General features: G+C 41.3%; 1 protein-coding gene across 6 annotated transcripts in view; it reads right to left on the reverse strand.

Moving 5' to 3' along the window:
- PRR5 (proline rich 5) overlaps positions 1 to 12,489 on the reverse strand; it is a 93,072-nt gene that overhangs the window by 19,481 nt on the left and 61,102 nt on the right. For 5 of the 6 annotated variants that reach the window (XM_030468937.1, XM_030468942.1, XM_030468940.1 and 2 more), the window contains 2 exons: positions 12,154 to 12,245; positions 9,840 to 9,980 (listed from right to left, as the gene is read on the reverse strand). In XM_030468937.1, coding sequence (XP_030324797.1) covers positions 9,840 to 9,980; positions 12,154 to 12,245 — 233 coding nt within the window. The remainder of the gene's footprint in view (positions 1 to 9,839; positions 9,981 to 12,153; positions 12,246 to 12,489) is intronic. The other variant, XM_030468939.1, reaches the window with a different exon arrangement.

Consider the following 12,489-nt stretch of genomic DNA (forward strand, 5'->3'; position numbering starts at 1 on the left):
ATGTGGAGGATAAAAAAGAAATTAAGAAATAAAAGCACACAAAATCTGAACTGACAGCCAGAGAGCACTGAGCTGTGTACTCCCCCCATGCAAACAGAAGAGGGATTAGGGATAGGATCACAGAAGTGGCTCTAAAGGGATGAGCTTCCCTCCTTCATCTCCACCACCCATCAGGGACACACCCATTGGCAACTCCACGTGCTAGCAAAATTCAGCAGCATTCAGGTTTTGCCACAACCATGGTAGGTCTCTATATAATGGAAACCTGTGTGGATGAAATCAACACATGCCCAAATCCACTTGCTGATATCACCCACTACTGAAATTATAGTATTTTTAAATTTCTACTCCCATCCCCTCTAAGATGGCTGATACTTTAATTCACATAACATCATAACCCCCACAGAGCAAGCCTTCTCCTGCTTCTGTTCTAATTGTTAACAACACTGCTAAATATATAAGCATATTCTAAAACTTTTAAGACAAAACTACTGTCCAATTCTTCCTCTACTATGTACAGGCTTTAGTAGAGCTGGATTGGCTTCATATTGCCTGAATGTATGTCCTAATGTGATATTTTAAGAAACAATGGAAAACCCCACTGTTTCTTCCAAGGTTTTGTTCTCTTCAACCGAACAAGGAAACCACAAGAAAGGCTCGTGAATGATACAGGAGGAATGAGGGATGTACTTTTTTTTCTTGAAACTTAACAGGCAGCCTACAATCAGAGGACAAGGATCACATTGCCCTTAGTCTCTAGAGGACATCTGGACCACTAAGGCCGACACTATCTGTTATAAAATCACTTCTAGTATTTGTCTGTCCAGACAAATGGACTGGGTCTTGCATTAGGCTGCACTTGCTTCAGTGCAGAGATGGTATTTTGATTGTGTTTATACAGCGACCAGTGCATGAAAGCTCTTGTCAATCCACACTACCCAAAAAGGAGGCTTGAAGCTACACAGCAGCCAGTAACAAGCAGCTGACAGCCTTGGCTGCTCAAGAATAAGAAATTAATTGGTTTTATGTCAGACACTCTGATTGCAACAGCTGTATTTTGCAAAATGCCTTTCTGATATATTTCAGCCAGGGTTAAACAATCACTTTTCCTTCTTGATTGCAACACACTTGCTTTTTGCTTTGCATTTAGATCGCAGAGCACCCCCTGCCTAATGACTTCAAACCAGAGGCTTCTGGGTCCATTTTGAAGGGCACATGAGTCTGGAGCCCTCCTGGCCCCACCTCATACCCTTGGCTTGCACCACCACAGTTCTCACCCTCTTTCTGCTGGATGGTTGCTTAGCAGAAAACCTGAGATGCAGCTGCCCACATGCCTGACTTGCAGGCAGAGACTTTCTCATAGTCTCACCTGGTGCTGCGGCAGTTTTGCTGCAACCACCTGGCAGTAAGCTGGAAACAACCAAAGGTTCCAGAGAGGTAATGGTTTAAATCAAAGAATGCAGTCTAAACCCTGCTCTGTCACCTGAGTAACTGTTTCCCTTTTAATTGCCTGCAATAATTGGGTAGTGGCAAATTAATGAATTTCACAGTACATGTTGCATATCACTTTGCTGCCTATTTGTTTCTTCTGCAACCAAAGCAGAGCTCAAGGGAAATTACTGATAGAAGACAATTAACCCTGTCCACTCACTATGGGAGAAATGATGCCTCCAAGAGACTTCTAGTTCAGTCACTCCCCTATCTTTTGCAGTCTGCAATACACAGAAGGTTGAGGATTTGCTGTTTTTTTTTTTTTTTTTTTTTTTGTTTGTTTTATTTTTGTTTGTTTGTTTGTTTGGGGGTTTTGTTGTTGTATTTTTTTCTTTTTTTGTGCCACCAGCCTGGTACATGCTGTCCCCACAGGTTGCTGGCTCTGGCGCAAGCAACCACAGGCTGGGAGATGAGAGGTTTGGGCAGAGGGGCTGAGTGCCACTGCAAAGCAGGAACTTCGTTTCATACCCTTCACAACTCTTTCCCTTCTAAGTATATCTTCTGGGGAGAAGGCAGAGGCTAGGACACTTGATATAATTTGGTTTAGTCACCCTGTCGACTTCAATAGAAAAACATCTTCCCATAATAATACAATTCTATAGCACAGACAGAGAAACAGGCAAACACCAAAACCCCAGGAGAAATCACTCCAGATGGAGAGCAACCAGCTGCCAGGGTTGCTTCCGAACAATTCATACAGGAAGGGATTAATTTCACTCCTCTCTAATTATAGGGGACTTTTCCACAAAGTTGCCCTTCACAACAGTGTGGGCAAACTGCGCAGTGCCTGCTGCGGGGAGAGATCCCTTTCCAGGGTAGGGAGTGCTGTCCCTGTCCCCATCTGTCCCCAGACCAAATGGGCAGCTGGCTGACAGCCAGAGACTGAAACCAGCTCCAGCTTCCACTGCCTACACAGCAAACAGAGCTTCACAGCATCTGCATTCCCACCAGCTGCAGCCTGGCTCTCCGTGACTCGCTCAGGTCCCTGCTCGCTTCAGGAGGACTCAGCAGTTTGGACACCACCGAGAGGTGCTCATCAGGCATCATCTCCCCACTGCTCTGTGTTCTGGCTCTCTGCAACCAGCTGCTCGCAGGTCTTGACCTGGTTTATGGGCATAACTGAAGACAGGAGGGGGGAAAGAGATCAGAGAAAGCTGCCTGCAAAGATGAGCTTCCAGCTGTCCTCCATGTGACCATCAGACTGTCAGCTACTGCCCCCTCAGAATTCCTCCCTTTGCCCTGTAGGAAAAAAGTAAGAGCTGGGGAAGGAGAAGAGTCAGAAGGCAACATATGGGAAAAAGAAAAAGTGACTAAGCCAAAGCAGACAGCAAGATGATGGAAGAAGCTGTGCTACCAGGAAGCAGCAGTGTTCAAAATGAAGCGTGCTGCAGCACTACAGAGCCCTCTGTACGTGGTAGGAATGGCTCAAGGAGGAGGAGGAGAAAGAGCACAAGGGCCTCTGAAATACACCAGATGCCAGATGCCACTACTGCCAGTGTTTAGGGACATCACCCATGGTGCTGGTGGCACCTAGGATGGCTTCAAGGTCTGTGGCTGGCCATGACAACTGAGAAGTTACTTCAACCTCTTGGGGAGCCCCTGCTGTACAGCCCTGGGCAATTCAGCAGCTGTGACTCCTCAGTGGCTTTACCTACCTGGGGACATCCAGAAAAATTAAAAAATATTCACTGAATCAAGAGAGAGCTATTTAGATAAATTGTGCTTAGGCCTCTGATGTAGAATTGAAGTGCCATTAATTTAATTCACCTCCCTCCCTACTCCTTTAATTCTCATAATGAGTGCCCATACAAAGTTTTAATGAGGTTTAATTAATCTTCTTTAGAAGGTAGCTTAGATTAACTTTCTTATGCTCCCCCTGTAGACAGCCCATGAATTACAGAATTAAAGCACCCTGTCTCAAAGGATTCTTTAACTGTGGGAATATTTCCTGCTCAGACTTTTTCAATACTCAAAATTTCTATACTATCTTTTATGCCAGTTTTAGTTTATTGGCCCAAATGGATTCACAAAAGACATTTGTACAAGCTAATGTAATTAGGTAAAACCTTCTCCCTCTTACTCAATAAAATTATAGGGTCTATAGGGATAGTCTAATTCAAGTTAAGAATTATTTTACTGATTTAACTCTGTTTTGGTAAGGATTAAGTATTCATCTGGCGCTGAACTTGTAATAGTTTTAATAGGTGAGTTTCACTAAAGGATGCATACGCCAGGAAACTGACATATATTTTAGTAAGGAAAATCGAGTTTAGTTGAGGTTAAACATGTGCCTAACTAGTTTGGGCTGAAACAACTCACACTTAGGTTGCACAAGTAAATTATTGTGGCTGAGGTAGTCCCAGGTGCCGTATGCAGCAGCTACACTGTAAGTCCATGCACGCCCACTCAGCCCCAAGGCAAGTGTTGGGTAATTTGAAGGAGGACAAGTAAGAGCAGTGCAAGACAGCAAATGGGCAGTATCTGCAGGGGACCTGAGGGATGTGACAGTATAACTCAGGGCAGCCTAGACAACTGCTGCAGCATTTGACCAACTTCATCTGAAGCTCTATTACTGGTTAATTACCTGGTACCCTTCACAAAAGTGACATTTTCCTTAAAGTGAGGTCCTCTTAAAATGCACTGTGAGCATATGCCCACAGGGAGTTTGCATAATGCAAATTGCCTTCCAAGCCAATTGTGTTTACTTGCTATGGACAAGGTTATGATCACGTTCCCCTGAAGCTGCTTTTCTGTTAAGTGGAGGGATAAGATGCAGATTTGAATTACTACACCATGGTGTTCAAAAGAGACATTCACAGATAGCAAAGCAATACAAGATTTTATTTTGCTTTCCTGTTTTTACACTACTTAAGGTTACAGAAGTGGCAACATGTAGTGTCATCAAACATGTTGAGAGTTAGTCTTGGAAAGTACTCCATTTCAAAACAAAATCTGTTCTTTTCATATGACAATGGACTTCCACTGAGGGTCCATATGAGAGTGTATCTCTTATGGTTCATGGTGTAGGAACACTGTCTGCAATGGAGATGCTATCAAAGAAGCCCTCTGTCAGTCATGCCTACAGAATGGTTAACAGCAACCACGCTTGCTCCCCCCCCCTTCTCTGCCCCTAGAGAAAACATACTTGTGGTGAGCTGTGAAATAAGTGCCAGGTGGAAACACAGCTAAAAACGTTAGAGGGAAAATGCCTTGGATGAGGTTTTCCTCCTTAACTATAAGCTTACAGCTCGTAAAGAGAAAATGGATAATCGACTCAAATCCTTGCCATGCACACCAAAGCCCCTTCTATGTCAGTGGAGTTGCTCTTGACTGACAGACATGCAAGCAAGTGAGGCTGTACTTTGGTTAGGACAAACGGTGTACGCAGCCTTCCTGCCTGGCACCACCGACTGACTGAAGTGTCAGCTCAGCTGTAATTTACATGCAGACCTTTCTGGTTCCCTCGTGTTGCACTCAGGCTTCGCTGCTGACACTTTTCTGAACTCCCGGTCAATACCCAGCCTCTTGTTTCATACTCATTCCAACTTCCTAGTGGCAATACCCCAAGACGTAGATGAAATAGTTCTAGTGGTTTTGCTGCTTCCATGCAGAAATTATCCCCAGCACTAGAAAACCAACCCAATAATAAAAAACATATGAAGAAATTAAAAATCAAATATGACAAATACTAGCAAAAAGGACAAGTTATTCCTTCAATAGGATCTGTATTGTGATCAATAGAATCACAATAAGTGAGACAGAATGAGAGAAGATATTGCTTAGAAGTGAGTGTTGTTTCTACAAAATACTCTGAGGTGAAAATCATGAGGGCCAGATTCTCAACTTAACATCAGTCAATACAAAATCAACTCTGCCCTTTGTGTCCTGATTGTAAGATGCTTTAGGTCTAAGGGACTTAGTAAGAAACATCTCAAAACAGCCACCAAATAAAAAACCCTATGGCCAGAAAGAATGGACCAAAGTTGGCACACACTGTGGTTTTACAGTGAATCTGTTGCTCCACAGGTAGGACCCTTCAGTTTTCTGATGACAAAGGGTTATTTTGTTTTTAACCATCACACTGTCTTTGGTTTTCTGTGTGGTTGCTCAGATGGAAAAACAGCACTCTCTGCACTTGCTTTCAGCTCTTGCAATGTGCTTTTCCACCCCATTAAAGTGCAAGGAGCTGAATCTACATTTAGGAACTTTCCAGAGATATCAGTTAGGTCCCACCGGGTAGTATTGTGTATTTACTTTGTCTTCCTTTAGAGTGAAAGGCAACAGGCAAGGGAGTTCAAATGAAGCTCTGAGAAGCCAAAAAGGAAACCACAGGTTTTGTTTTTCTCTTCAGAGCTTTTAAGTGAGGCCTGATCCCCCAGCATAAAACATACTGTGCTGTGCTTTTCTAGATTTTTTAAATGCCTTGGGTCAGCCAGAGAGATTCTGTGAACACAAATCATCCCAATATTAACCAAAAGATGCACATAAACACTCTTAAGTCCTTCTCTTCCAACTTTCTCAGGCCTCAAGAGAAATACCTGGAGATAAGATGCTGTTTAAGTGGCAAAGGTCTTCTTTCACAACAGGTTTTGGGAAATAAGTCAGACTGTTTATCCTTCAGCGATACTTTCGCTCTCTTTGGTTCACAGAGCATAAGGGAGAAAACACTGTTCTTATCCCTCTTTGTATTTATTCCTTTTCCTCCATCTTCCTAATTCCATCCAAGGAGAAAAGCCACCAAGGAGAGACTGACAACTCCACGTAGTCCCATGAGCTCCTGTGCATCTCCCTGCTCAAAAGCAGTTTTTGTTCTACTTTCCTCAGTCACAACTCTGCTCTTGAAGGTCCTAAAAGTTAAACAGGAGTATCCTGGAGGCACTTCAGATTATGTTGCCCATGAGCAACCACAAAGGAATAACATTTCAGTTTGAGCTTTTTAACTGCATCAGGCTATGCCAGCAAGAGAAAGTTTGTGTGGTATAAGGCCCTTCTTCCACACCATGGTAAAACTCACTGACTTTAACAGCATGGGAATATCACTCCATCTCCCAGTTCTGGGGGGCTGCTTCTTTCCTGGTAGATTACTGGCTTGTAATTAGTCTAGGTTACTAATTACAGTAACCTTGTGAGATGCAGAACTGGCTCTACTGGATTGGAGAAACCAAGTCTAATACTTCACCTGAGGAGTAATTTCTGATTGTTAATATGGAGGTATCTTACAAAAAAAAAATAATTCAGATGTACAATCTGCTATGGAAACACTTGCAACATTCATTCTCCACTTCATTCCAGAAGTGGAGATCCTTCTTTGAGAAGGGACGGCATAGAGAAGGTATCAGATTTTCCTGCCCCTCCCTCTTGTGCTTTTTTACCTCTCTGATGTCTCTGATATAAGGAAATCAAGGTATCTGGCTCTCTGGGTAAATTATGAGGTATCTATCAGGCTGGTGATCTCTTTTATCTCTGTCCATACTCTCTACCATGCCACTGTATGCCAGAGGACTTGTCTGAATGCTGTACTGCACGCTAGGATATTGAATGCACGGCTGGTAGGCACAATCCTATCAAATAGCTTTCTGTGGAAAGCATGAAAGATTAGATGCAAAGAAGGAAAGTCAGTCACCCAAACAATGAAGTAAGGGGCTCAGCTTCATTTCAGGCACTTTTGTTCAGAAGATCTTTGACAGGGACTTTTATTCTCCTTGCCAGAGTGTGGCCAGCTAGGCAAGCAAGGAATGCGTGCAACTTGCAATAGGTCAGTACTTCACAGAGGTCAACAAAATCACACACATGATGAAGCTGACAAAGCCAACCCACACTCAGGTAAAATGTGAAATGTCTGCTTACTGAGCTTTGCCAAATCAGCACCTATCTCCTGAATAAAGATCAAAGATGGCAGCAGCTTCCACTTCCTCTTTACAAAGCTTTCCTTTCCTTCCATAAGCCACGTGTCACCTTCTGACAAACTGAGAGCTCTTCCCTTACACCATGACAAGCTAAAACATGAGCACTACCAGATGCACTCTGCATTATTTACCAAATCTCTACCACTTTAATGCAGTGTAACAGGATAGACTGGTGCATGTCAGTCAGCATGGGCCTTTGTCAGCCTGTGACCTTCACCTGACATTACAGCTGCTGTCCTCAAGAACATGACCCACTCCTTATTTGTGTAACACAGACGCACAAGGCTGTCAAGGACAGAAACAGGGAAACTTGGTGTAAGGTTCAAAGCTTTGCTCAAGGTCAGTATCACTAGACTCATCTTCTGGCCTAGGGAATCTGCTGCAGTATCAACAAGTTTTCTGTGGATGGGATATCAATGGTAGACAGAAATAGGGATTAGAGTGTCCACAAAAAGACATCATGTCTCAGTCCGGATAATCCATGTGGACAAGACCACCATGTGCTCTTTGGACTGCTGAATTGTCATCTTTTTTCCACTCCTTTTCACATATTTAGCTAATCTAAGACAAGGAAATTCCATTATTTTGTCGTAAGTGTATAAAACCTGCTTTTGTTTAATGTGACATTTAGGACTGGGGAAAAAGTCTTTGATCCAGTTATTGACTAACACTGCTAAGCATGTAAATAGCTCATTCCCAAATCCTCTTCTGACCACTTCCTGTAATTCCATTAGATTTTAAACCACAAGTTTGGCAGAACTATTGCTGAGAATGGACTTTCACCATCCTCACCATACAACTGTAGTTAACCTATGCAGAACTAAACACCCAGGGGCAAACTCCCTCTGTTTTCGTTACTGATTTCCATCAATAGCTTTGCAATGAGAATGGATTTGGCCTTTTACCCTTAACAGCAATCTACTTTTGCTAACACCTGTAGTTATTGAAGAAAGCAGATTTGCAAAGAAATTGTTTTTTGTAGCAAATGACTTCACATCACCTCCTATGAACTTCCTAAATCAGAATGTTACTCAGTTCCAATCTCACTACTGAAGTAAATCAAAGTTGTGCCCTGCTCATAGCCAACACATTCTCTACAAAGAAACCACAAAAAAGTTAACAGATCTGTTACAATTGACACTTCTAAAGTCTGGTTTACAATGGGCAGTTTACCTCATGTCTAAGCAGGGATGAGGCCTCATATAAAACTTTCCTGTGATTAAAGTTTTCACAGTGGTTCTCTCATGGGAAGTCTCTGGTGTCTATTAACACAGCTGGGTTCACAGTTAAGTTACATGAATTCTTTGATGTCTCATTATGCAGTTAAGTCCATGCCTCAGTTTTTCCCTGAGGCTCCTCTCCTCTCTCCAGACATTAATTTCCATGAAATTCCTAGGAATCTTAATATCTCTGACATTGCTGTCATTGTGCCACAATCAGCCAGCAGTTACAGGAAGCATTTGGCAAGACAGAGGCTGGGGAGAAGAGAGACTAGGGGTAAGCAGGCAGTCCTATCACAGAAGAATCTTATTCTGAGAATACTAGGTTAAACACAACATTTACACACTCCAAGAAATGTACACTGTCATAGCAGAAACAAAATACCATCTCTCATCCGAGCACAGAGTATCTTCCTTTGCTCCATCTTCATCACTAGCCTTTAGATTATACTGCTCTTTAAACCAATTCAAGGCACAGAATGAATTCATATGATGATGAAGAGCAAAGAAGCTTTTTAAGTGAGAAACCATATCCTTTCATTTGCTTTAAATTTATTTGCTTATTAAAAAAAATCACCAGCCAGGAAAACCTCAACTTCTTCACCCACTGAGAATCCACTCCTGGCTCTCTGTCTTCTGCCTCAATCCCCTCCTCTCAACACAAGTTCATGGTTCTCTTTAATCAAGCAAAATTAAAAAAAAAAAAATCTTAAACTTACCTTTTTTTTTCCAGAATTCATCTTTTGGATTCTACTCACTACTAATTAAATAAAAACTAAAAATCTAACACTGAAGGCAAATATCATCTTTTCTTATTGTTTTTGTGACCAAATATGACCATGATTAAATCACTGTATTCACTTTGTTGCCTGCTCTAGAAGCTTCATATCCAGAACTGGTAATGCAGCAACACGCAGCATTTAATGGAAGTTGTGTTGCTACCACACACCTCTTCTGTTTGTAAAACTTTGAATTTCAAGGCCCACAGCTTCAAAATGAGTCTTCACTCTCAGACCCTCTGGATCTTAAGGCATATGATTTGAACCTTATACAGTCTCTGCTCTCAGATATTAAGAACATGTGTTTTTGCACAGAAGCTCTGGCATTCTGAGTAAGAAGTTTTCAATCAATGAGCAAAATCAGGGACTGCTTAAGAAGACTTCAGCAACACAGTACAGGAAGACAGATAAAGAAGACAGCCTGAGAAAAGTAACCAATTTACCTGAAGTATTAACAGCATCTGAATAATAGAAGGCGGAACCCTGGCTCTGGAACGTGATAATGCATCTTCCAATTTAATGTTAAGTGTAATTATATTCCTAAAGTGCAAAAGGGCCAGCTGACGAACGGAGGGCTCCTTCCCCTTAGAAACAGAAACAAAGCAATACGGATTATGAGCAGTGTGAAAATCAATTTCCAAATCCTCTGTCAAAATTCCTTCCTCCACTTCTCAAGGATTTACAAGAACAGTAAACCTGACTGAAAAGCAGAGGAAACATAACAAAGGGCACAGAGCAGCCTACGAGTCTGCACAGTGGATTTGATGTGGCAGTACTGAGCACTGCAGACAATGACAGTCTGACTGTGTATGAAGATGATGAGGGTTAGGGGTGGGACATGGGGGATCATACCTAAGCAAAGGATATATATGGATATATATTTTGTATTTCAATAGTAAAAAAACAGAAGCAACATAAAAGAGGATTTAATTTCCATTGTTTCTAAAGTACCAGCTGGGTACTGACTTTAAATTATGGTGGGAATCCTGACTCATTCTCCTTTACCCTATAGTTTGGGAGGCTTCACTATAAGGCAGAAGCAGAGCTGAAGTTTCACACTGTTTTTCCAAGATTTTGCAGTTCAAGAATACCTACTCATTGAAGAAAATCTCACCTGAGGACCTGACATCTCCAATGCTAGTTCTGCCTGCAGAGATTAACACTGATTGCCTTATAAGTAGTTGTAATACTGTTCTTATTTCTGGCATCAGGTTTGGGTTTTTTTTCTGGGTATATATGGCTGTACATTTATATATTCTTGGCTGCAGTTGTGAATGCTGTAAGCCAATTATTAACACTTCTGAAAGGTCCAGTCCTGATTTCTCTTAGTTTGGAATAAATAAGCCTGACCAACTGAACCCCACCCTTTCGTTTTGTTAATTATTTATACTGAAGTAAAGAAGGCCTCAAATCTGCTTCAGTTGCTGATGAATAGAATTTATAAGAGCATATAAGCAGCAGCTGGGCTTTTGGAAGTAATCTCAGAACATCAGGCACCTAGATCTGTTTGAAAGTACATGGGACTTGGGACTGAGGACTCTCACCCTTCTAGGTTACCTTGAAAATTCAAGCAATTATTGCCATCTGAAAGGTGAAGAGCCTTGTGTTGCTAAATTATTTTCAACAGCCTCAGGAACACAACAGTGAAAAGTGATACTTTGTGCAATTTTCAAAAAACATCTAAGCTAAGTCTAATTCAGTCAACTGCTTTGGAAAACAAGGTTGAGAACCTACCTGTATTTCTAGATGCTCAAATGCCTTTGATTTACATTATGTGGAACTTGGAAAATCTCCCACTGTGTTCTAATAGGCTTTTAGTAACAACTTATTTCTATAATGTTAAAGTTTTTACTCAGAAGACACAAGCCAGTGAGTGAAATAGTTCTGCATGGTTTTAGCATTCTTCTCTGTCAGAATCAAATTCTCTATTAACCAACAGCTTTTCCACTGAATTCAGATCTCATGCCTGTAATTATCTGCAGATGTAAATAGTAATACTGTTACCATTTACCAACCATTTTAGGCATAAAATCTACATGGAAAAATGGAAGTTTTCTGAAGTTTCCCAGATACATTCAGGCACCAAACTCCCACTGAGATCTGTAGGCATCTAGGAGCAACTTTAAAAGGTCACTTACACCTATCTGGTACAGACTTCTTTGGAATATGAGTGATAAACAATACTCTGCAGCCATACCTAAGTTACACTTAATATTCTGAGCAATCATCCAAATCAAATCAAGTACCTGTTATGAATTTATAATTACTGGAGTCAAATTTTATGCTTAGATAAACCAGTCTACTTCCACTGAATCTTGTTGTTCATTTACAGAAGCACAAAATTTGACCTTAGAAATGCATTTCCTTTTCAGAAGTGGAGATAATTCAAATTCACATGGCAGAGAAGGAAATGCATATACTGAAGCCAAGACTGCTCCACTTATTTCACTGCGTCCATGCTTCAGTTAACTGTTCATAACTATCTTTTGTTGAGTTTGAGTGTGAGTTGACATAAGGACTAAACCATCCTCTCAGTACTCCACTCCTGTTTTCAAAGTTTCCCTTCACCTTTTTCACCTAAGCACCTGAAACCCATTTCGTAAGTAACTTATTTGCATGACATGACTATACAGAACAGCTGCACTGGGAGGCTGGCCCAAGGAGAGAGAGTTAAGGATTGCATCAATCTGTTGATGAACCAGTAAAGTTTCTTTTTCCAGTTTTTCAAGATTCTGTAGTAGCAGAGTAATTTTTCACCTGCACAGGATAGAAAATAGCCTGAAGCATGGGCAGGACATCACTGAAGAAAAAATCCCAGGTTTCAGCTAAGGTATCCAGTAGTTTCTGCCCTGCAAAAACACAAAACAAACTAGTGAACCATTTAGGTTGTAATCAGCTAACTGCAAAGAGTAAAACACACAGGAAACAATGTGGATCTGCTATTATACACAAAGATGAGTCATGTAACTGCTACTATTAGCAGTATGGAATTAATATTCCTTTCACTCTATTGAATCATTCAGTATTTGTGTTTTTACATGACACATCTAATGTTCTTAGTAAACTCTGAGAGTTTGAGGTTAAAGCTTACTC

This window comes from Calypte anna, chromosome 1, assembly GCF_003957555.1.
Source record: "Calypte anna isolate BGI_N300 chromosome 1, bCalAnn1_v1.p, whole genome shotgun sequence".
NCBI lineage: Eukaryota > Metazoa > Chordata > Aves > Apodiformes > Trochilidae > Calypte > Calypte anna.